The 27070-nt window shown below is 43.6% G+C and overlaps 1 protein-coding gene across 1 annotated transcript in view; it reads left to right on the top strand.

Moving 5' to 3' along the window:
• The window catches only part of GTF2H1 (general transcription factor IIH subunit 1), an 80705-nt gene that overhangs the window by 34096 nt on the left and 19539 nt on the right, over positions 1–27070 (top strand). The window contains exons 7-10 of the mRNA XM_082270870.1: positions 755–834; positions 4532–4659; positions 5759–5846; positions 8355–8443. Coding sequence (XP_082126996.1) covers positions 755–834; positions 4532–4659; positions 5759–5846; positions 8355–8443 — 385 coding nt within the window. The remainder of the gene's footprint in view (positions 1–754; positions 835–4531; positions 4660–5758; positions 5847–8354; positions 8444–27070) is intronic.

Here is a 27070-nt window from a genome sequence, read left to right as displayed (position 1 = left end):
AGCCTGGGAGGACACCAAAGGAACTGTCCAAATGGATACACTGGATGGTACCTGTAATAGCTAACAGACACAGCAAGGGGGCGCCAATCTAAGTGCAACAAGGGAGAGAGGAGGGCACAGGAAACAATAACTGGCAACTCACCGTGTGTGGATACCAGGCACTGGTGCATCTTCAGCTGGGAGGCATTCAGGATAGCAAGATGGACCTGCTGCTGCAGGGATGGATTGGGGTAGCCAGGGTCCATGCGTGCTGCTTGCTGTCCTGAGGCTGGCTGGCCACAGTGGCTACCACACTCAACCCCCACAGCAGCGGCTCCATTTTGGAATCCTGGATGGCTCCTCCTCCCAGCTGCAGATGCACCACTGACTGTTATACATGAAACCATCTACACACTGTGAGTTGCCAATTGTGTGCTGTGCCCTCCTCTCCACCTTGCCGCTGTTAGATTGGCGCCCCCCTTGCAGTCTCTCTTCGCTATTACAGGTACCATCCAGACCACATCCAATGTATCCATTGTGACAGTTCCTTTGTTGTTCTCCCAGGCTGGGATTCCTTTTGATAACCATAAAGACTATTCATTTTACTTTGTGATAGTTGCTAATTGTCGCGTGTTGTTTTTTTTTTTTTTTTTTTGTTTTCTTTGTTTTTTTTATGTTAAAACACCTACTACACTTATTCTGCACACTTTGCTCCTTTTGGAATTCTGTACACTGCATTTCTCTCTGGTTAATCAACTTTTGGTTTTGTTTCCAGGTTTAAAATCTTTGGTTTCTCAAGGGGTGAAGAATTCAATGTTGGATTTAACATCCCTGGATGACAAAAGTCTGGATGAGGTGAGATATTTTTAAAGGACGTTTCTTAAATGTTTAGGAATACAGGCATACCCCACTTTTAGTACACAATGGGACCAGAGCATGTATGTAAAACGAAAATGTACGTAAAGTGAAGCAATACCTTTTTTCACTTCTCAATGCATGTAAATACACTAACTCTATAGGAAATCTTGCTCAGCTTGACATGGCACTGCTCCCAAACCATAAGTGACAAGGACATCAAATTTGGGAAGCATGTTAAGGGGACCAAGGACTATGACATGGTTGATTACCTAGGCAAGCTGGCCGACCAAATAGGACAAGTTGTAGTCCTGGGTCCCCTCTCAGTGCGCCCTAAGTTTGGTGTCCCTGTCACTTATGGTTCGGGAGCAGTGCCATGTCAAGCTGACCAATATTTCCCATAGATGCCAATGTTAAACAGGGAGCAGTGCCTTACCAAGCTGACCAAGAGTTCCCATAGACGCCATTGTTAAAACCTTGCAGCAGTGCCATGTGAAGCTGAGCATGATTTCCCATAGATGCCAATGTTAAAAACCGGGAGTAGTGCCATGCCAAGCTGACCAAACTGTGTCCGTACTCGCGAGTATACGTAAAGTGAGTGTACGTAAAACGGGGTAGGCCTGTTTTCTAGAACTGTGTTTAGGACTTTAACTGGCCTTCTGTGTTAGTTTCTGTTACTTGGTGCATTTATTCAAAAATGTTTTTCCCCAGTCTTTATACTGGCCATGAATTATACTCTACATGACCAAAAGTATGTGGACACCACTCCAAACTATTGAGTTCAGGTATTTCAAGTGAAGGGTACTGTTAATGCTCCAGCATACAAAAACATTTTAGCCAATTGTGCCCTTTCAACCTTTTTGGTCCTCTTCTGTTCCAGCATGACTGTTCCCCTGTGTACAAAACCAGCTCCATAAAGACATGGATTGATGAGTTTGGTATGTAGGAACTCGAGTATCCTGCACAAAGTCCTGACCTCAACCCTAATGTGGGATGAATTGTAAGCTAGGTCTTCTCGTCCAACATCCGTACCTGACTTCGCCAATGCTCATTTGGCGTAATGGGTACACATTCCCCTAGAGACAATCTAAAATCTTGTGGAAAGCCTTCCGAGAAGAGTAGAAGCTCTCATACCCACAAGGTGTTGGGGAAGAGAGGATAAGGAAACTCCATGAAGCACCTTTGCAAAAAGTGCAGGCACACAAAGAGTTGAGTCCAATTAGGTGCATGTCACCTCTGAGGACCTATCTGATTTACTTATATGAAACCTGTTTATTGCACTCACGGAGGATACACTCCTCCTGTGATGAGAGAAGCACACAGAACAGCTATGCCTGCCCCTTCCCTCTGCTGCCCATTCACAGAAGCCTTTGTACACTGCTCAAAAAAATTAAAGGAACACTTTTTAATCAGAGTACAGCATCAAGTCAGTGAAACTCCTGACATATTGATCTGGTCAGTAAGGTTTGGGGGGGGGGGGGGGGGGTTGTTAATCAGCTTCAGCTGCTTTGGTGTTAATGAAATTAACATGTGCACCAGATGGGCAACAATGAGCCGACCTCCAAAACAGAAATGGTTTTACAGGTGGAGGGCACTGACATTTTTTTCCCAACTTATCTTTTCTGACTGTTCTTCACTAGTTTTGCATTTGGCTAGGGTCAGTGTCACTACTGGTAGCATGCAGTGATATCTTTACCCCATAGAGCAGGGATCCTCAAACTACGGCCCTCCAGCTGTTGCGGAACTACACATCCCATTAGGCATTGTAAAACTCTGACATTCACAGACATGACTAGGCATGATGGGAATTGTAGTTCCTGAATAACTGGAGGGCCATAGTTTGAAGACCCCTGCCATAGAGGTTTCTCAACTACTCCTCCAGGAAGGCACATCAATACGTGTCATTGCCAAAAGGTTTGCTGTGTCTCCAAGCACAGTCTCAAGAGCGTACAGGAGTTTCCAGGAGACAGGCAGTTACTCTAGGAGAGCTGCACAGGGTCATAGAAGGCCTTTAACCCATCATCAAGACCGGTATCTGCTCCTTTTTGCAAGGAGGAACAGGATGAGCACTGCCAGAGCCCTACAAAATGACCTCCAGCAGGCCACTGGTGTGAATGTCTCTGACCAAACAATCAGAAACCGATTCATGAGGGTGGCCAGAGGGCCCGATGTCCTCTAGTGGGCCCTGGGCTCACTGCCCGGCATTGTGGAGCTCAATTGGCATTTGCCATTAAACACCAGAATTTGCAGGTCCCCCACTATGCTGCCTGTAACATCATTTAGCATAACTGGTTTGGTGGTGGGTCAGTGATGGTCTGGGGAGGCATATCCATGGAGGGACGCACAGACCTCTACAGGCTAGACAATGGCACCCTGACTGCCATTAGGTATCAGGATGAAACTCTTGGACCCATTGTCAGACTCTACACTGGTGCTGTGGACCTGAGTTCCTCCTGGTGCATGACAATGCTCTAGCTCATGTGGTGAGAGTATGCCACCAGTTTCTGGAGGATGAAGGAATTGATACCATTGAATGACCCCCATGCTTGCCTGACCTAAATCTAATAGAACACCTCTGGGACATTATGTTTTGGTCCATTCGACGCCGCCAGGTTGCCAGTCTTTTCGGGAGCTCAGTGATGCCCTTGTCCAGGTCTGGGAGGAAATACCCCAGGACACCCTCCGTCATCTCATTAGGAGCATGCCCCGATGTTCTCAGGCTTGAATACAGGCATTTGGGGGCCATACAAACTACTGAGTACAATGTTGAGTTGCTGCAATGAAATTTCAGCAAAATTGACTAGCCTGCTGCATCTTTTTTTTTTTTTTTTCCACTTTGATTTTCGGGGTGTCTTTGAATTCAGCCCTCTGTAGGATGATGATATTCATTTACATCAAACGATGTGGCATCCTTTCCTTCCGAACACATTACCCAGTCCATACCAGTATAGATCCTAACACATTACCCAGTCCATACCAGTATAGATCCTAACACATTACCCAGTCCATACCAGTATAGATCCTAACACATTACCCAGTCCATACCAGTATAGATCCTAACACCTTACCCAGTCCATACCAGTATAGATCCTAACACATAACCCAGTCCATATCAGTATAGATATCCAGCATGAAATTTTTCCCCGTTGAGATCTGATGCGTTTTTAAAGTGTTCCTTTAATTGTTTTTGAGCAATGTATTTTGTGAATGAGTTCACATAATACAAAGGCTTCTGTGAGTGTGCAGAAGAAGGGGATGGGCAGACATAACAGTTCAAGCCACTCTGCTCTTGTAAACTGGGGGCACAGTGAGAAGTGTCAGAGCTCAAGAAGATATCTTCCAAAAACAATACAATGTATAATAAACAAGATGTGAATAACAGAGAGAAGTCCACGAGGCAGCAGGCACCTAGTTGGACTTAACTCATAGTATGCCTGCAGTTTTTTTTCAAAGAAGCTTAGTTCCAGGATTTCATTTTTAATGTGTATGGGTTTTGTAATGGGATGTCTAATAGGTTCATACAGGTGTGATGGTCGGGGGTCAACAAGCTTTTGGCCATATTCTGTATCTTTACACATCATTTAAATAACTTTGAATAGTTTATTTTCTTGTTATCAAACTAAGTAAGCCCAGTTTTTCTAACCTTTTCTTTATGTGCATGAAATTGGGATTGTGACAATGTCCTCTTCTCTCTTAGGGATACGGAATTTCCTCTGGGCCATCCACTTCAAATGCAAAATCTGTGAAAGAAAACAGCAATGCCGCCATCATCAAACGATTTAATCACCACAGTGCCATGGTGCTGGCAGCAGGTCTCAGAAAAGAGTATGTTTACACAGGATTAGACCTCCATCATACTGGGCTTATGTTGAGGGTACAGCTGTAATGAGCCAAATAGACCATTCCCATCCCATTGACTTTTCTGCCCATGACCAGCTATTTAGATGTGTGATGAAGCTAAAATAATATGAAAAAAAGCAAATCCTTTTTTGTGAATCTAATGTTCCTTACCTGGAGATCCTACAAGTAACTGAACTTCCTATTGAAGACCCAACAAGGCTAAGCCACTGCCTCACAATTAGCAACAGCATTGCAGCTTTCCATGCACACTTCTTTAGCTGCCTATCAGGCCTGCCAGGTAGCCAACTTGAAGGAGCTGGCATGGTGGTGGCTTAGTGTTGTCCGCCTGCAGCAGGAAGTGCTCATATTAGCAGGATCTCCAGGAAAGACTTTGCAACTGATTCACAAAAATATTTTCTTAACAAAACTTTATGTAGTGAGACGTGATTCCAAAATATACTGAAAAATAGGTTAAGGGGTATACATATCTATTTTTTTTTTTGAGCTATGCTCATATTTTATTGTAGCCACTTTAGCTCTTTGCTATAGCTGATAAACGGCTACAGCATGGCGTTCCAGTTTTGGGAGGACGTCCCTGGATGTCCTCTCATGGATGCGCATCAGGTGCACTCCATGACTGCTCTTGGACACAGCGGCTCACAGATTGGGGTAAATGGCAGCATGTAAGGAATGGAGAACTGATCGGTGAGTACATTGTTTACATTGATTATCAGTGCAGCTTATAAGTGCAACCTCCGTGTATGCACAGCTCTGTTTACAGTACTGGAGGGAATGGTGAGCAGGCAGGTAGGGGCATTTTATTGCAAAATTGACATTGCATGCCTCTTCTGCAATAAAAGCCTGCCTGTTCACTCTTTGTTACAGTGGAACTTCAGTCTAGCTATCCAGTCTGGAAAAACTGAAGGGCTGAAATACTTCCCTGATACAGTTGCAGGTCCCCTCTTGAGTCACAACATTTGATCACGTAACCTTCTGAATGAGGCAGGCACACTAAACGGTAGGTTTACTAGGCACTGAATGTATCACCTGTGTATATAACTGTGTGCTTTGATGTCTTTTGTAGAGAAGCACAAAATGACCAATATAGTGAGACGAGTAGCACAGATGGCAATTCTCGGGACTCCGATTTTTTTCAGCCCCCTCTAAAGAAGGTAAGAATTGTTATATCAGCAGCTACTGCCCACAGGTTTTAATATCTGCTCATGTCCACTTAAGAAGCTAATCGCAGCCTCAAAGTTTAATATTCGCTGCTGATTTTCAGCACATTGTATAGGATGGACTAGTTTGGGGTTGATTTGCTAAAACTGGAGAGTGCAAAATCTGGAGCAGCTCTTCATGGTAGCCAATCGGCTTCGAACTTTAGCCTGTTCAATTAAAGTGGTTGTAAACCCCATTCATAAAATTTGACCTAAGTATAAATATCTGTAGTGTTTACTTATCTCTCTCCAAAGCTCTAAGTGTCGTTTCTTTCTGCTGCTCTGTTCCTCTGTTATCAGAAGGGTCACTTCTGACAAGTTCTCCCACATACCAGATAACAGCAGCTGAAAATGGTGTTGGAGAGGTAGCTTAGAGGTAGATAAGCAGAGAGCTGGTCTATTCATAATACAGCTCTGCATTTTCCTTTGCCTATGTGAGAGTTGGGGTGAGTGTCTTTTCTCCAATCAGCTCTCACACACAGACTCCACACCCACTGCTGAAACCGATTTCTATCATGATTTGCACTTTCTAGAGAGTGTAGAAAGGGAAAGACAGCAGATCTACAAGTAAAACTTATGTAGGAGGGTTTGTTTTATCTCTGTATCATCTGAGCCTATTCACTTCACTGGGTATAGGAGGGGGTTTACATCCACTTTAAGCTTTGACAATAAAACCTGGAAGCGGATTGGTTTCTATGCAGAGCTGCACCAGGTTTTGCACTCTCCAGTTTTAGTAAATCAATACAGTTGTGGCTTTGGGGCATATAAGGTGTAAGAGAGATATATATTGTTTGGCCACCACAAAGAGCCCAGTGAGTGTTCGGGCCTCTGTGTTCATTGGAACTGGTAAGTATTCCCTTTTTGGTTTAGTGTAGTAAAGAAAATGATGATGGCCGAACATTAATTCAAAGGCAAAGAATGTGTCCCTAGAGCTGCACATCAAAGCAATACAGTGCATCAAAGAGATAGACTGAGGGTACTTTTATCTCTGTCCTAGGCACACGTGACCAGGATGCAGATAGACTAAGGGTACTTCTATCTCTGTCCTAGGCACACATGACTAGGATGCAGATAGACTGAGGGTACTTCTATCTCTGTCCTAGGCACACATGACTAGGATGCAGATAGACTGAGGGTACTTCTATCTCTGTCCTAGGCAAATGTGACCAGGATGGAGATAGACTGAGGGTACTTCTATCTCTGTCCTAGGCAAACGTGACTAGGATGCAGATAGACTGAGGGTACTTCTATCTCTGTCCTAGGCACACATGACTAGGATGCAGATAGACTGAGGGTACTTCTATCTCTGTCCTAGGCAAACGTGACCAGGATGGAGATAGACTGAGGGTACTTCTATCTCTGTCCTAGGCACACATGACTAGGATGCAGATAGACTAAGGGTACTTCTATCTCTGTCCTAGGCACACATGACTAGGATGCAGATGGACTAAGGGTGCTTCTATCTCTGTCCTAGGTAAACGTGACCAGGATGGAGATAGACTGAGGGTACTTCTATCTCTGTCCTAGGCACACATGACTAGGATGCAGATAGACTAATGCCCCATACACACGTGCAGATTATCTGCAGACTTTTGTCTGCAGATTTACCAAAACCATATAATATGAGGTCAAACCTAAACACTTTCAATTTGTATGCAATCCAGCAGGCCCTTGCACTACATAGAAAAGGTAAGTCTGCAGACAAAAGTCTGCAGATAATCTGCACGTGTGTATGGGGCATAAGGGTACTTCTATCTGTCCTAGGCACACATGACTAGGATGCAGATAGACTGAGGGTACTTCTAGCTCTGTCCTAGGCACACGTGACCAGGATGGAGATAGACTGAGGGTACTTCTATCTCTGTCCTAGGCAAACGTGACCAGGATGGAGATAGACTGAGGGTACTTCTATCTCTGACCTAGGCACACATGACTAGGATGCAGATAGACTGAGGGTACTTCTAGCTCTGTCCTAGGCACACATGACTAGGATGCAGATAGACTGAGGGTACTTCTATCTCTGTCCTAGGCAAACGTGACCAGGATGGAGATAGACTGAGGGTACTTCTATCTCTGTCCTAGGCACACATGACCAGGATGCAGATAGACTGAGGGTACTTTTATCTCTGTCCTAGGCAAATGTGACCAGGGTGGAGATAGTAGTAGCCTCAGTCTATCTCTTTGATGCACTGTATTACTTTGGTCTGCAGCTCTCTGGACACATGATTTCCCTGCAGATTCTATACAGAGTTTGGATGGGTTTTTTCCCCAGCCAGCACCCGCAGCGGAACCCACCGAACTTGACTGTACCAGCCAGAGCGGGGACCCAAAGCTTCTACTTGGTGCAGATTAATAATTACTGCAATTTTGTATTTATTGATTGAACAACGCCAGTTATATCGCCTATAGTGGCATCTCAGGTCACATCTTAATTGCTTATTACAGAAAGGATTTATTTTGTAGGTGAAGCTGCAGGAGGCAATAGACTATGAAGATCTGGGAGAACGGAATGGTTTGAAGCCAATAGCACTTAATCTTAAAAAATCCGATAGGTAAATATCACATTTATGGATCATGTTTTTAGTTAGCTTCCTGCTTGCTTACTTTCTTGTACAAGTCCGCAGAAAATTAGTCGCCATTTGGACAGATATTGGCTGACCCTTTGGTACTCATGTGTATGATAGCATGTCCTCGCTCTCTGACCCTCATTTCCTTTATTGGGTCTGCAGTTTCTGACAGTCCTCTCAAGCATTAGATATATTGAGCATTATGTGCGGCCCTTTGGTGATGGCGTGGGCCACATTTTAGGCCCCATTTAGCTTATGAAATGACAACCACTGCTATACATTGTTTAAGGGACAAAGTGTGACACTGCAGCCAATCAAAGTTCACTTAATGAAAATCAATGCGCAGCACCGGGAGGGGGGGGGGGGGGTGTATTTGTCATTTGAACCAGGACATTTACATAGGTTAGGGACACTCCCTAATTCAGACCTTGATCAGATCAGGATTCATAGTCAGCAGCAGCTGACAGGCGTTATATAATTAGTTACTACCTGTCCAGACCTTCAAATCCAGCACTGGTTGAGCTATAAGCTATATCTATCTATATCTATATCTATATCTATATATCTATATATCTAAGCTATATCGCTTCTCGGCCTTTTGGCTAAGATCAAGTGTAGTATCTGTTCTTATCAGTTGGTATGGGCCTTAGCTAGTACCAGTATGACCGAAACCCGGAGCGCTCTGAGTATTGAGGTATGGGAAGTAGGTCATCTGGGAAAGCATGTGGGGCCCGCCGCCTTCTGATTCGAATGGGTTGAACTGTCCTAACCAGTTTGAAGGGAGCGGGAAGCCGGTTCGGGGGGGCCGGTGGAACTGCTCCTGGATGTAATGGGCTGAGGAACAGGATGGCGAGGGGAGGGCTTTCTCTCCTGGGTTTTGATCTGGCTTTTGTGGCGAGCCTGTCCCCAGTTGTAGGTAAGCTCTCTCTAAGCTGTCCAGGTTCTGATGTCTGCTGGTGGGGATAGGCTACACTCGGTCTGGCCGGGGGCTGAGATTGAAAAAGCCCGTAGTGTAAGTGCCCCTGGGGTGGCAGCCCAGGGGTGCCTTAATTTCTCACTGGTGAGGGGCAGCTCGCCTTGAGTTCTTTTGGCACCTTGGTCACTGCACTATGCACACCTTTTTCACACCTGCCTCTTGGGACAGGCCTTTTGGCTTGCACCAGAGGAATTTTTTATTCCGGCTGGAAGGCCTGCCTTGGTTCCTCACATGGCACCATTGCACTTTCCCCACTTCCCCTTCCCCACTTTTATGTTTTGTCTGTCCTTTTTATTTGGAGTTTGTCACCTGCACTTTCACCTTTTTTTCTTTATTTGCACGACGAGAGTGTGTGGGTCTTCGGGCCCTGCCTTAAGTCTTGGGAGGGGGTGGATATGGCCTTTTGGCTTAGTTCACCCTCTCCTATGGGGCCTCCCTTCGGGGGAGCCCTACTTAGTACTCGGTGGGGGCTGTTTCGGCAGTCCCCCTGAAGAACGGGGTCTGTCTGGTTTCGGCCAGATAGACCATGAGTGCCTTGTGTCCCTGTCAGGAGTCTTGCGCCCCGGGGGACTGAGGTTTCGGGTCCTACCTCTTCGGAGGGAAGACCATTCGATTTCGCACACCCTGTGCTTTTTTGTGTTCTCACTTTGTGTGTGTGCACTTTTTTATGCACCGGGTGGAGTCTTTTGAGTGTGTTGCACACGCTACGGGCTTAAAAAAAAAAAAAAAAAAAAAAAAAAAACTGGTTGAGCTATAAGGCTTCTCGGCATTTTGGCTAAGATCAAGTGTAGTATCTGTTCTTATCAGTTGGTATGGACCCTGATGGTTAGTATCCGCATGGGGCTGAAAGGTCCCGGGGCGCTTTGGGCGTAACTGGAGGACCGGGAAGTAAGCCATGTCAGAGAAAGCCGGATGGGTCTATTGCCTTCTGATTTGAATGGGTCCGCCCCTATCAGTTTGAAGGGAGCGAGAATGCCGGTTCCAGTTACACACCGGTTAGTACTGCTCCTGGATGTAATTGGTAAGGAATTCGGATGGCAGCAGGGGGGGCTTTTTCCTCCTGGGTTGAACTGGGCCTTTGGATGGAGGGCCTAGTCCCCAGTTGAAGGCAAGCTCTCCCTAATGCTGTTCACGTTCCAAGCCTCCTGGTAGGTAAGGGCTACACTGGGTCTGGCCAGGGGCTGAGACCGAAAAAGCCAGTGGTGTACGTGCCCCTGGTGTGGCAGCCCAGTGGTGCCTCAATTTCACTGGTGAGGGGCAGCTCACCTGAGTTTTTGTGGCACCTTGGTCACTGCACCATCACACTTTTTCAGCACCTGCCTCTTGGGACGGGCCTTTTGGCCAGCACCAGAGGAATTTTTTTATTCCTGGCCGGGGGGCCTGCCAAGGTCCTGCACTTTGGCACTACCCAGCACTTCTCCACTTCCCTTTTCCCCACTCTTTTTTTCTTTGTTGTCACGTTTGTCCCTTTTTTTGGTTGAGCACTTGCACGACTTGTACGCCGTAGGTCCTCGGGCCTGCCCTGAAAGTCTTGGGAGGGGGTGGATATGGCCTTCTGGCTTAGTTCGCCCTCTCTCATGGGGTCTCCCTTTGGGGGAGCCCCACCAAGTACTCGGGGTGGGCTGTTTCGGCAGTCCCCCTGAAGAATGGGGTCTGCCTGGCTTCGGCTGGGTGGACCAAAGTGAGTACCTCAGTCCCTGTCAGGAGCTTCGCGCCCCGGGGGAACAAGGTCAGGTACCTTCCTCTTCGGAGGAGGGCCATGTGTACGCCTTGTGCACTTTTTGTGTGTCTCACGTTTGCGTGTGTGCACTTTTTTATGCACCGGGTGTTAAGTCTTTTGAGTGTGTTTCACACACCACGGGCTTTAAAAGACAAAACTGGCTGAGCTATATCTTCCAGGACCAATCCAAGTTTCCAGTTCTGGACCAGATACAGAGCACCACAAAGGAAATGTATGCTGGAAGACTTCTTTATATCTATCTATCTATCTATCTATCTATCTATCTATCTATCTATCTATATATATATATATATATATATATATATATATATATATATAGTGTATGTGTGTATATATATATATATATATATATATATATATATATATATATATATATATATATATATATATATATATATATATAAACACACACACACACACACACACACACATATACATATATATATATATATATATATCATTTTATTTTTTTGGGAGTCCGATAAGGAACGCAGGAATTTATTAACTGTCAGATTATCTTGCCTTGCACACAATGCTGACACTCATCTAAAGCTAGCTTTGGGTGCAAAGTCCTTTCTGTTTTTAGTGCACCTGTTAGCATTGGTTTGCTTTGTTATCCACCTCTAAAGTTGGACTGCTTTTGGACGTCCAGACAATGAATAACTTCCTGTGTACATCTGAGGACCAGATAGAAAGTAGAAATGTTGTACTCATGGTGAAATCCCATTGAGGGGTTTGGGCTCCAGCCCTCTGTGTTTTATGATCATGCTTCTGTAGTGCTTTGCTACAAACGGAGGCATTCTGGTAGTAGGGGGGAGTTATGGAGGGCTTTTCCTGGACTGGTCTACAAAATTTTTTTTTTTTTGTCCGTGTCGAATTCTCCTGTAGGCAGCAGTATAACCCTGACGGTTGAAGAATTGCAGGTATGGATATTTCATACAAGTTACATTGTTCCAGCTTGGACCAATGTAACTATGCTGGACCAATGTAACTATGCATATATCATACCTATGGAATCCCCCTGGAAACTGGAAATCACTGTAGTAAACACCGCTAATCCAGTGATCTCCACTTGCTTCTGGATCCCATGCCGAAAGGCTGCCCTGCTGCATTGTGAACACAGGAGGTTGGCTGCTTGTCAAAGACCCCATTGAAAGAGTGCTTTTCATACTCAGTGAATGCAAAGCTTTCTCTGATTGGACAGAGGAGGAGAGCATGATATCACTGTGTGGTGCCCCTCCATCTCCTCTAATCAGAAAATGCCTGGCATCCACTAAGAGAGTGCAAAGTGATCCCTGAATGGTTCCTGTGCCGAGCAGCCAACCTCCCATATTCAGAATGTAGCAAGGCAGCCACTCAGCACAGGATCCAGAAGCAAGTGAAGATCACTTTTGTAAGGGAGTATCAGTGTCTACTACAGTGATTTCCAGCTTCCACGGGGATCCCACAGGTATGATATATGCAGATTAACATTGGTCCAAGTTGGATCAGTGTAATGATGTATAGAATGCCTTGTCGATTTGTGGTGCCTCAAGTCAAGTATGGGATTTTAAGGGCAGGAGTAAGGCGAGTAAACAGTAGTAGTACAATTTGTAGATAAAATTTATTCACATGTATAATTATATACAGAGATTTGAGTGAATTAATGGGTAAAGTCCCATTGTGATAGTGAAGAGAAAAGAGTAGTAGGTGTGGTTACACGTGAAAATAGTGACTTAGACAAGAAAGGTAGATGGTCCTGCTCTGCTGTTCCTCATATCAAAGAATGGGAAATGGTTGCAGAGAGGGGCCTGATCGGTATTCCAACATGTTTCGGCCCAGTAGCGGCCTTTATCAAGGATGTTACCGATTCTAGGAATAAGTACAATGAATTGTCAGAAATAGTAGCATATATTTGCTCAAGTTTAAGTTATATATAGAATAGTAGATAAACATACATATTTTTTGTCCACTTTCTGGAGTATTGCTTTCCCAGACTTTTTCCAGGAGCTGCAGGAACAATGCTGTATTGGGTGAGAAAAGTGCGGTATAGTTGTAGTTGGAGCCACAGGTGAAACAGCCTGAAGAGTTGTTGGTAATAAGTAGTATAAAAATAATAATAATAATTACTTCTTGGGCCACGTTTTTTCTGGTCCAATGTAGTTCAATGTGGCTATAGTGTATAACTTTCCACATTGATGGAGATCATCTGTGGTGTTTGCACATTGATGGGAGTCATCTGAGGTGCAAGGTATATAAGAAAGATGCATAGTAAAGTAAAGGATGGTTTGAGGTAAAAATAAATAAACATCCTTGAATGCAGTACTGAGGGTTTGAAAAGTAAGGACTTGATGGAGAGATGTTGGTACATCTTTTCAAGTCTATGCTTACGTTTTGTAGAAGGTATTGGTATGGTGTTGCAGCATGTTGCCTCCAGGTCCTGTCCTCCTGCGATCCGGGAGAGACTGAGGATCTGGAGGTGTTCCCCGGCCTTTTAAAGGCTGTCGCACATGCGCAGTGATGCGCTGTGTGACGCCTATGGGCGGTGTCCGTGGTCTGACGTGAGATGCGTCTGCACGCGGCAGATGCGGCATCCCTTGTAGCCGTGCGGATGTGCCCCTGCGGCCGCCGACACGGAAGAAAGCCAATAAATCCCAAGGGGGATAGTGGAGGGTGCAGGACCGACCGATTGGCTTAAAAATGCCCCGATCCAAAAGGGGAATCGGGGCTTTCCGTGCCGGGAGTTCCTGGAGTGCAGGAAATAAGCAAAAGAAGTGGATGAACAGTGTCATGACAGTGTATGTACAGACGTGTAAATACCAATTAAGTACATATGAGGAAGATTAAATAAATAAACAAGATATAATATATATTGATATATATAGTTATGGGGGAAGGGGGTTGGGACTTTGAATGAGACTCCTGACCACCGGAGTCTCCATCCCTGTTTGCATGAAAGCAAGAAAATGAAAGCAAAGTTGGGACTTTGAATGAGGTGGGACCAGACCATGATAGATGTATATGTAATGAAAGGGACACAGGATAATGTAAAATCGTATGTTTATTGGCAGTCTATAGACCAGATACATATGTACCTATTTGTATGTACCAGGATAATTATGTATTACCATGTACCTCTGTCTTGGACCCTGTATACTTACCTCTGTTTCATTTAGGTGTACCCCATTACCATGGGCTACACGGTTTCAGTGAACATTTGGCTATATTAGTATCTGGTCTATAGACTGCCAATAAACATACGATTTTACATTATCCTGTGTCCCTTTCATTACATATACATCTATCATGGTCTGGTCCCACCTCATTCAAAGTCCCAACTTTGCTGCTATTGATATATATAGTTGCAGCAATATAATCATGAAGGGAGAGGGGATGTGAGACGGTCTGGATAGGGTCCGAGTAGGGAGGGTATTCTATGGTCAGGTATCCCGGTATCATGTTTTCGGCATGTATTGGGGAGTAGGATGGCCAAAAAATGGCCAATTGTAGGTTGGTCTAAATGGAGGTGGATTTCCTTGGTATGAGTTTAGTCTTTTTTGCCGGAAGAGAAACCTGGGAGGAATGGACGATAACTTTGGGCTTCATTTAGCCCTGGTGGGATGGTGGCCTTGAGAAGAGTAATCCAACGCATTTCTAGTTGTAATAACGTTTTGTTCCAGTCCCCCCCACGTAGTGGGATGTGGATCCTGTCCAGGGCCATGAAGTTGATTTTGGGCATTTTATAGTTGTGGTTGTCCCTTACGTGTCTGCCCAAAGGCACATAGAAATTGCCAATGTGCATGGTTTGGAGGTGTTGGTTGACCCTCTTCCCAAATTCCTGTCGGGTCTTTCCTATGTAGAAGGACCCGCATTCGCAGGTCATCATGTATATTATTCCTTTGGTTTTGCAGTTGCAAAAGTGCTTGGGTTGAAATGGTTCTCCATTCGGTAAGATAGTATTAGTTATTTGGCGGATGACAGGGCATTGGGCGCAGTCTCCGCATGGAAAGGTGCCTTTGTTCTTGCATGGGTCTCTTTTTGATCCTTCCTGGAATTCACTACGTACCAGTTGTTGTTGGAGGGAGCCTGCTTTCCTAAAAGTAATAGGTGGGTGGTGTGGTAGGAACTTCGAGGTGCTGGGTTCTTCCATGAGGATGGGCCAATTCTTAGTAAAGATGTTTCTAATTTCCTGGTGTTCGTTGGTGAATCTGATGATGATGCGAGTATCAATTCCGGTTTTGCTGGATTGCTTGTTTTTGAAGAGAAGCATTTCTCTATCTTTGTTGTTGGCCCGATTGTATGCCTTGCGTAGAGAGGTTTTGGTGTAGCCTCTTTCTAGGAATCGGGAAGTGAGTGCATCAGCTTCCAATTTGAAGTTGGCTGGGTCATTACAATTTCTCTTGATTCTGAGGTATTGGCTATAGGGTATGGAGTGAATGAGGGGTTGTGGATGAAAGCTTGAGGCATGAAGAATGGAATTGCCTGCTGTCTCCTTTCTATAGAGAGTGGTGGAGATTTTTCCTGTGGGGTCTTTATATATTAGGGTATCAAGAAACGATATTTGATGTTTGTTATATGACATTGTGAAAAACATATTGTATTCGTTTTGATTCATCTTGGTTAATAACTCAAGTATCATGTGTTCTGGTCCGTTCCAAATAATCAATATATCGTCAATATATCTTTGCCATATGAGAATCTTGTCAGTATAGATGGTGTTTACTTCACTTGATAGAAATTCTTGCTCCCATGAGCCTAAGTAAATATTGGCGTACGAGGGCGCGCAGCTGGTTCCCATCGCAACCCCGCACGTTTGGATGTAGTAGTTGCCACCGAATGTGAAGACATTATAATTGAGTATGTATTGTAGCATGTCTGTGATGAACAGGTTGAATTTTTGATCACGTTGATTGTGGCAGCGAAGTGTTTTTTCGATAATTTGTATTCCTTTGGTGTGAGGTATGTTGTTGTATAGAGATTCCACGTCAATCGTGATTAGGTAGGTTTCTTCTGGTATGGTGATGTCATTAAGTATCCTGAGAAGATGAAGTGTGTCTTGAGTATAAGAAGGCAGGTCTTTGACATGAGGGCGTAAGTATCGGTCAATAACTTTACTCATGGACTCTGAGATGCTTCCATTCCCTGATATAATCGGTCTTCCAGGTGGGTCATCCATGTTTTTATGCAGTTTGGGTAGTGCATATAATGTCGGAGTTTTGGGGTGTGGTGTCCTTATATATTCCCATAGGTTCTGGGAAATGGTACCTTCCCGGAATGCATTATCCACTTTGGTGTAGAAGATTTGATCATATGATTTGATCATAATTGGGGCAATCTGTTTGTAGCATTTGGTGTTAGAGAGTATTGTGTGGCACATATTTTTGTATTTTTCTTTGCTCATAACAACTACATTGCCTCCTTTGTCAGATGGCTTGATGATAATTGTGTCGTTATTTTTGAGTTCTTGAAGAGCTCGTTTTTGTTTGTTGGTCAGGTTAGACATATGTTTTTTCTCTCTGATTGCTTCTATGTCTTTTGTGGTTTGTCGCACAAACAGTGCGATTGCTGGGTTGGTGTTAAAGGAAGGGAATTTATTTGATTTCTTTTTGAAAGTAGGTATGTCTGTAGTTGCTTCTGGTTCCTCATTGTCAGAGTCTTGGTCTGGTTCACTGGGATCATCCCAGTCATCTAGGTCACTTTCTTGGAGTAGTAGGTTGAGGTCCCGGATGGCTCTGAACTCAGCCGCTGTAAGTGTAGGTGTGGCTTGTGGTTGGGGTTGTTTGTGATAAAGAGTTTTGAGTAGTAGATTTCTGGCAAATAAGTTGACGTCTTTGATGGTTTCAAACTTGTCTAGGCATGTATTAGGACAAAAGGAAAGGCCTAGAGATAGCACTTCATTTTGTTCCTTGGTTAGTATGTGGGATGATAGGTTTATTACCGTTTTTCTTCCTCCTGTTTCTTCTCCGATTGGTGTTTCCTGGGGGGTTTGGGGTTCGTTTTCCCTAAAAAAACACTCTGTTGTTTCTGGTCGACCTTTGATCGTGTAAACAACAAGAACCACAACGTAGAACAGATGAGGAAAACACTCAGGAAAATGAACCCCATTTCCAAGGAACCAATATGGCATACGAACAAGCCACACAATCAGGGAACACAGACCAACCCCCCAAAGCCTACAACATGTTTACACGATCAAAGGTCGACCAGAAACAACAGAGTGTTTTTTTAGGGAAAACGAACCCCAAACCCCCCAGGAAACACCAATCGGAGAAGAAACAGGAGGAAGAAAAACGGTAATAAACCTATCATCCCACATACTAACCAAGGAACAAAATGAAGTGCTATCTCTAGGCCTTTCCTTTTGTCCTAATACATGCCTAGACAAGTTTGAAACCATCAAAGACGTCAACTTATTTGCCAGAAATCTACTACTCAAAACTCTTTATCACAAACAACCCCAACCACAAGCCACACCTACACTTACAGCGGCTGAGTTCAGAGCCATCCGGGACCTCAACCTACTACTCCAAGAAAGTGACCTAGATGACTGGGATGATCCCAGTGAACCAGACCAAGACTCTGACAATGAGGAACCAGAAGCAACTACAGACATACCTACTTTCAAAAAGAAATCAAATAAATTCCCTTCCTTTAACACCAACCCAGCAATCGCACTGTTTGTGCGACAAACCACAAAAGACATAGAAGCAATCAGAGAGAAAAAACATATGTCTAACCTGACCAACAAACAAAAACGAGCTCTTCAAGAACTCAAAAATAACGACACAATTATCATCAAGCCATCTGACAAAGGAGGCAATGTAGTTGTTATGAGCAAAGAAAAATACAAAAATATGTGCCACACAATACTCTCTAACACCAAATGCTACAAACAGATTGCCCCAATTATGATCAAATCATATGATCAAATCTTCTACACCAAAGTGGATAATGCATTCCGGGAAGGTACCATTTCCCAGAACCTATGGGAATATATAAGGACACCACACCCCAAAACTCCGACATTATATGCACTACCCAAACTGCATAAAAACATGGATGACCCACCTGGAAGACCGATTATATCCGGGAATGGAAGCATCTCAGAGTCCATGAGTAAAGTTATTGACCGATACTTACGCCCTCATGTCAAAGACCTGCCTTCTTATACTCAAGACACACTTCATCTTCTCAGGATACTTAATGACATCACCATACCAGAAGAAACCTACCTAATCACGATTGACGTGGAATCTCTATACAACAACATACCTCACACCAAAGGAATACAAATTATCGAAAAAACACTTCGCTGCCACAATCAACGTGATCAAAAATTCAACCTGTTCATCACAGACATGCTACAATACATACTCAATTATAATGTCTTCACATTCGGTGGCAACTACTACATCCAAACGTGCGGGGTTGCGATGGGAACCAGCTGCGCGCCCTCGTACGCCAATATTTACTTAGGCTCATGGGAGCAAGAATTTCTATCAAGTGAAGTAAACACCATCTATACTGACAAGATTCTCATATGGCAAAGATATATTGACGATATATTGATTATTTGGAACGGACCAGAACACATGATACTTGAGTTATTAACCAAGATGAATCAAAACGAATACAATATGTTTTTCACAATGTCATATAACAAACATCAAATATCGTTTCTTGATACCCTAATATATAAAGACCCCACAGGAAAAATCTCCACCACTCTCTATAGAAAGGAGACAGCAGGCAATTCCATTCTTCATGCCTCAAGCTTTCATCCACAACCCCTCATTCACTCCATACCCTATAGCCAATACCTCAGAATCAAGAGAAATTGTAATGACCCAGCCAACTTCAAATTGGAAGCTGATGCACTCACTTCCCGATTCCTAGAAAGAGGCTACACCAAAACCTCTCTACGCAAGGCATACAATCGGGCCAACAACAAAGATAGAGAAATGCTTCTCTTCAAAAACAAGCAATCCAGCAAAACCGGAATTGATACTCGCATCATCATCAGATTCACCAACGAACACCAGGAAATTAGAAACATCTTTACTAAGAATTGGCCCATCCTCATGGAAGAACCCAGCACCTCGAAGTTCCTACCACACCACCCACCTATTACTTTTAGGAAAGCAGGCTCCCTCCAACAACAACTGGTACGTAGTGAATTCCAGGAAGGATCAAAAAGAGACCCATGCAAGAACAAAGGCACCTTTCCATGCGGAGACTGCGCCCAATGCCCTGTCATCCGCCAAATAACTAATACTATCTTACCGAATGGAGAACCATTTCAACCCAAGCACTTTTGCAACTGCAAAACCAAAGGAATAATATACATGATGACCTGCGAATGCGGGTCCTTCTACATAGGAAAGACCCGACAGGAATTTGGGAAGAGGGTCAACCAACACCTCCAAACCATGCACATTGGCAATTTCTATGTGCCTTTGGGCAGACACGTAAGGGACAACCACAACTATAAAATGCCCAAAATCAACTTCATGGCCCTGGACAGGATCCACATCCCACTACGTGGGGGGGACTGGAACAAAACGTTATTACAACTAGAAATGCGTTGGATTACTCTTCTCAAGGCCACCATCCCACCAGGGCTAAATGAAGCCCAAAGTTATCGTCCATTCCTCCCAGGTTTCTCTTCCGGCAAAAAAGACTAAACTCATACCAAGGAAATCCACCTCCATTTAGACCAACCTACAATTGGCCATTTTTTGGCCATCCTACTCCCCAATACATGCCGAAAACATGATACCGGGATACCTGACCATAGAATACCCTCCCTACTCGGACCCTATCCAGACCGTCTCACATCCCCTCTCCCTTCATGATTATATTGCTGCAACTATATATATCAATATATATTATATCTTGTTTATTTATTTAATCTTCCTCATATGTACTTAATTGGTATTTACACGTCTGTACATACACTGTCATGACACTGTTCATCCACTTCTTTTGCTTATTTCCTGCACTCCAGGAACTCCCGGCACGGAAAGCCCCGATTCCCCTTTTGGATCGGGGCATTTTTAAGCCAATCGGTCGGTCCTGCACCCTCCACTATCCCCCTTGGGATTTATTGGCTTTCTTCCGTGTCGGCGGCCGCAGGGGCACGTCCGCACGGCTACAAGGGATGCCGCATCTGCCGCGTGCAGACGCATCTCACGTCAGACCACGGACACCGCCCATAGGCGTCACACAGCGCATCACTGCGCATGTGCGACAGCCTTTAAAAGGCCGGGGAACACCTCCAGATCCTCAGTCTCTCCCGGATCGCAGGAGGACAGGACCTGGAGGCAACATGCTGCAACACCATACCAATACCTTCTACAAAACGTAAGCATAGACTTGAAAAGATGTACCAACATCTCTCCATCAAGTCCTTACTTTTCAAACCCTCAGTACTGCATTCAAGGATGTTTATTTATTTTTACCTCAAACCATCCTTTACTTTACTATGCATCTTTCTTATATACCTTGCACCTCAGATGACTCCCATCAATGTGCAAACACCACAGATGATCTCCATCAATGTGGAAAGTTATACACTATAGCCACATTGAACTACATTGGACCAGAAAAAACGTGGCCCAAGAAGTAATTATTATTATTATTTTTATACTATTTATTACCAACAACTCTTCAGGCTGTTTCACCTGTGGCTCCAACTACAACTATACCGCACTTTTCTCACCCAATACAGCATTGTTCCTGCAGCTCCTGGAAAAAGTCTGGGAAAGCAATACTCCAGAAAGTGGACAAAAAATATGTATGTTTATCTACTATTCTATATATAACTTAAACTTGAGCAAATATATGCTACTATTTCTGACAATTCATTGTACTTATTCCTAGAATCGGTAACATCCTTGATAAAGGCCGCTACTGGGCCGAAACATGTTGGAATACCGATCAGGCCCCTCTCTGCAACCATTTCCCATTCTTTGATATGAGGAACAGCAGAGCAGGACCATCTACCTTTCTTGTCTAAGTCACTATTTTCACGTGTAACCACACCTACTACTCTTTTCTCTTCACTATCACAATGGGACTTTACCCATTAATTCACTCAAATCTCTGTATATAATTATACATGTGAATAAATTTTATCTACAAATTGTACTACTACTGTTTACTCGCCTTACTCCTGCCCTTAAAATCCCATACTTGACTTGAGGCACCACAAATCGACAAACTATACTCTCGGGATGGTGGCAGAAACTATTTCTTTCCCTTCCAGCTAAGATCCAAAAAACATTTCTTCAACTAATACCCCGGATGGATAACACATCCACAGCCTCACGGATCTCTGGAAATACTTATTATTTTACAAACTTATCTTATGGTCGCTAAGCAGCAATAGCACCAAACCTACTACTCCCAGGCAAACATAGCTTGCGCTGTGGTACTATCCACAGTCTCAGCAAAGCCCTGTTGATTGCCTGTCTCTTAAAGCAACATCCTCCTTTTACTCAGCGAGGATGACCGAAGAAGGAGAAAAAGATGTGGGGGACCGGGTTGGTGATGAATGGGAGACTCTTATGTCAGGCATCCACACCAGCTTCAAAGCCAAAGAACAAACAGAATCCGACATCTTGGCATTATTCCGAACATTACAAAAACACTTGGAGAGAAAGTCGGCACTACACTGGCACATTAAAACATTTGAACGCTATATTAGCGAGAAGATCAACCCGGTGGGATTAAGAATCCAAATTTTTCCCACTATGGAAAATGTCACAACTCAACTTAAGAAAGAATGGGAAAACCAACTTAATGAATGTTCTAGGAACTTAATGATTCTTCTACAAGAAGAATATCTGAGACAAATAAAAACCCTAGATCTTGACATCAAAAAAACCTACGAACAACTGGCCCCTCTCAAAAAAGCTCAATTATACAGTGAACAGGAAAACAAACTTAAATCACACCTGGAAGAATATGGAAAGGACATCTTACGGAAAAAAGAAAGAAAATACTGGCGGGACAAGAATGCTTTCGCCCAAGGCAGAGCTTACAAATGGACAAATCAACGAACCAACCGCAGAACCCAATATGGCAGACCTTCAGATAAAACAGGACAACATTATTATTCATCAGACTCATCCTCATATAATTCTGGCCCTGACTATCATAGAAATAGAAGAGGACCACCTCCAAAACAACAAGAACCACAACGTAGAACAGATGAGGAAAACACTCAGGAAAATGAACCCCATTTCCAAGGAACCAATATGGCATACGAACAAGCCACACAATCAGGGAACACAGACCAACCCCCCAAAGCCTACAACATGTTTACACGATCAAAGGTCGACCAGAAACAACAGAGTGTTTTTTTAGGGAAAACGAACCCCAAACCCCCCAGGAAACACCAATCGGAGAAGAAACAGGAGGAAGAAAAACGGTAATAAACCTATCATCCCACATACTAACCAAGGAACAAAATGAAGTGCTATCTCTAGGCCTTTCCTTTTGTCCTAATACATGCCTAGACAAGTTTGAAACCATCAAAGACGTCAACTTATTTGCCAGAAATCTACTACTCAAAACTCTTTATCACAAACAACCCCAACCACAAGCCACACCTACACTTACAGCGGCTGAGTTCAGAGCCATCCGGGACCTCAACCTACTACTCCAAGAAAGTGACCTAGATGACTGGGATGATCCCAGTGAACCAGACCAAGACTCTGACAATGAGGAACCAGAAGCAACTACAGACATACCTACTTTCAAAAAGAAATCAAATAAATTCCCTTCCTTTAACACCAACCCAGCAATCGCACTGTTTGTGCGACAAACCACAAAAGACATAGAAGCAATCAGAGAGAAAAAACATATGTCTAACCTGACCAACAAACAAAAACGAGCTCTTCAAGAACTCAAAAATAACGACACAATTATCATCAAGCCATCTGACAAAGGAGGCAATGTAGTTGTTATGAGCAAAGAAAAATACAAAAATATGTGCCACACAATACTCTCTAACACCAAATGCTACAAACAGATTGCCCCAATTATGATCAAATCATATGATCAAATCTTCTACACCAAAGTGGATAATGCATTCCGGGAAGGTACCATTTCCCAGAACCTATGGGAATATATAAGGACACCACACCCCAAAACTCCGACATTATATGCACTACCCAAACTGCATAAAAACATGGATGACCCACCTGGAAGACCGATTATATCCGGGAATGGAAGCATCTCAGAGTCCATGAGTAAAGTTATTGACCGATACTTACGCCCTCATGTCAAAGACCTGCCTTCTTATACTCAAGACACACTTCATCTTCTCAGGATACTTAATGACATCACCATACCAGAAGAAACCTACCTAATCACGATTGACGTGGAATCTCTATACAACAACATACCTCACACCAAAGGAATACAAATTATCGAAAAAACACTTCGCTGCCACAATCAACGTGATCAAAAATTCAACCTGTTCATCACAGACATGCTACAATACATACTCAATTATAATGTCTTCACATTCGGTGGCAACTACTACATCCAAACGTGCGGGGTTGCGATGGGAACCAGCTGCGCGCCCTCGTACGCCAATATTTACTTAGGCTCATGGGAGCAAGAATTTCTATCAAGTGAAGTAAACACCATCTATACTGACAAGATTCTCATATGGCAAAGATATATTGACGATATATTGATTATTTGGAACGGACCAGAACACATGATACTTGAGTTATTAACCAAGATGAATCAAAACGAATACAATATGTTTTTCACAATGTCATATAACAAACATCAAATATCGTTTCTTGATACCCTAATATATAAAGACCCCACAGGAAAAATCTCCACCACTCTCTATAGAAAGGAGACAGCAGGCAATTCCATTCTTCATGCCTCAAGCTTTCATCCACAACCCCTCATTCACTCCATACCCTATAGCCAATACCTCAGAATCAAGAGAAATTGTAATGACCCAGCCAACTTCAAATTGGAAGCTGATGCACTCACTTCCCGATTCCTAGAAAGAGGCTACACCAAAACCTCTCTACGCAAGGCATACAATCGGGCCAACAACAAAGATAGAGAAATGCTTCTCTTCAAAAACAAGCAATCCAGCAAAACCGGAATTGATACTCGCATCATCATCAGATTCACCAACGAACACCAGGAAATTAGAAACATCTTTACTAAGAATTGGCCCATCCTCATGGAAGAACCCAGCACCTCGAAGTTCCTACCACACCACCCACCTATTACTTTTAGGAAAGCAGGCTCCCTCCAACAACAACTGGTACGTAGTGAATTCCAGGAAGGATCAAAAAGAGACCCATGCAAGAACAAAGGCACCTTTCCATGCGGAGACTGCGCCCAATGCCCTGTCATCCGCCAAATAACTAATACTATCTTACCGAATGGAGAACCATTTCAACCCAAGCACTTTTGCAACTGCAAAACCAAAGGAATAATATACATGATGACCTGCGAATGCGGGTCCTTCTACATAGGAAAGACCTGACAGGAATTTGGGAAGAGGGTCAACCAACACCTCCAAACCATGCACATTGGCAATTTCTATGTGCCTTTGGGCAGACACGTAAGGGACAACCACAACTATAAAATGCCCAAAATCAACTTCATGGCCCTGGACAGGATCCACATCCCACTACGTGGGGGGGACTGGAACAAAACGTTATTACAACTAGAAATGCGTTGGATTACTCTTCTCAAGGCCACCATCCCACCAGGGCTAAATGAAGCCCAAAGTTATCGTCCATTCCTCCCAGGTTTCTCTTCCGGCAAAAAAGACTAAACTCATACCAAGGAAATCCACCTCCATTTAGACCAACCTACAATTGGCCATTTTTTGGCCATCCTACTCCCCAATACATGCCGAAAACATGATACCGGGATACCTGACCATAGAATACCCTCCCTACTCGGACCCTATCCAGACCGTCTCACATCCCCTCTCCCTTCATGATTATATTGCTGCAACTATATATATCAATATATATTATATCTTGTTTATTTATTTAATCTTCCTCATATGTACTTAATTGGTATTTACACGTCTGTACATACACTGTCATGACACTGTTCATCCACTTCTTTTGCTTATTTCCTGCACTCCAGGAACTCCCGGCACGGAAAGCCCCGATTCCCCTTTTGGATCGGGGCATTTTTAAGCCAATCGGTCGGTCCTGCACCCTCCACTATCCCCCTTGGGATTTATTGGCTTTCTTCCGTGTCGGCGGCCGCAGGGGCACGTCCGCACGGCTACAAGGGATGCCGCATCTGCCGCGTGCAGACGCATCTCACGTCAGACCACGGACACCGCCCATAGGCGTCACACAGCGCATCACTGCGCATGTGCGACAGCCTTTAAAAGGCCGGGGAACACCTCCAGATCCTCAGTCTCTCCCGGATCGCAGGAGGACAGGACCTGGAGGCAACATGCTGCAACACCATACCAATACCTTCTACAAAACGTAAGCATAGACTTGAAAAGATGTACCAACATCTCTCCATCAAGTCCTTACTTTTCAAACCCTCAGTACTGCATTCAAGGATGTTTATTTATTTTTACCTCAAACCATCCTTTACTTTACTATGCATCTTTCTTATATACCTTGCACCTCAGATGACTCCCATCAATGTGCAAACACCACAGATGATCTCCATCAATGTGGAAAGTTATACACTATAGCCACATTGAACTACATTGGACCAGAAAAAACGTGGCCCAAGAAGTAATTATTATTATTATTTTTATACTACTTATTACCAACAACTCTTCAGGCTGTTTCACCTGTGGCTCCAACTACAACTATACCGCACTTTTCTCACCCAATACAGCATTGTTCCTGCAGCTCCTGGAAAAAGTCTGGGAAAGCAATACTCCAGAAAGTGGACAAAAAATATGTATGTTTATCTACTATTCTATATATAACTTAAACTTGAGCAAATATATGCTACTATTTCTGACAATTCATTGTACTTATTCCTAGAATCGGTAACATCCTTGATAAAGGCCGCTACTGGGCCGAAACATGTTGGAATACCGATCAGGCCCCTCTCTGCAACCATTTCCCATTCTTTGATATGAGGAACAGCAGAGCAGGACCATCTACCTTTCTTGTCTAAGTCACTATTTTCACGTGTAACCACACCTACTACTCTTTTCTCTTCACTATCACAATGGGACTTTACCCATTAATTCACTCAAATCTCTGTATATAATTATACATGTGAATAAATTTTATCTACAAATTGTACTACTACTGTTTACTCGCCTTACTCCTGCCCTTAAAATCCCATACTTGACTTGAGGCACCACAAATCGACAAACTATACTCTCGGGATGGTGGCAGAAACTATTTCTTTCCCTTCCAGCTAAGATCCAAAAAACATTTCTTCGATGTATAGAATGCCATACCTGGAATTTCTCTTTAATGACTTCTTGTGATCCTTCATGAACAAAGAAATAAAGCTTGGCAACATTCACCCGCTACAGGTCCCACTCAAGACAAGGAATAGGAGAGCAGGCATAATATCTTTATTTCTCTTCTCTGAATCACTTTCTCTGTCTCACTTAACCACTTAAGCCCCGGAGGATTTGGCTGCTAAACGACCAGGGGGTATTTTGCGATTCGGCACTGCGTGACTTTAACGGACAATTGCGCGGTCGTGCGACGCTGTACCTAAATGAATTTGGCGTCCTTTTTTTCCCACAAACAGAGCTTTCTTTTGGCGGTATTTGATCACCTGTGCGATTTTTTGATCACGCGCTATAATCAAAAAAAGAGCGTCAATTTTGCAAAAATAGGAATATTTTTCCCTTTTTTTTTTATATGAAATTCCCCCCAAAAAAAATGTAAAAATCAAAATTTTTTAATATTTT

Source organism: Pelophylax lessonae, assembly GCF_965119305.1.
Source record: "Pelophylax lessonae genome assembly, chromosome: 10".
NCBI lineage: Eukaryota > Metazoa > Chordata > Amphibia > Anura > Ranidae > Pelophylax > Pelophylax lessonae.
The sequence above is the reverse complement of the archived record's forward strand: the minus strand, read 5'-3'. Positions and strand labels throughout refer to the sequence as shown.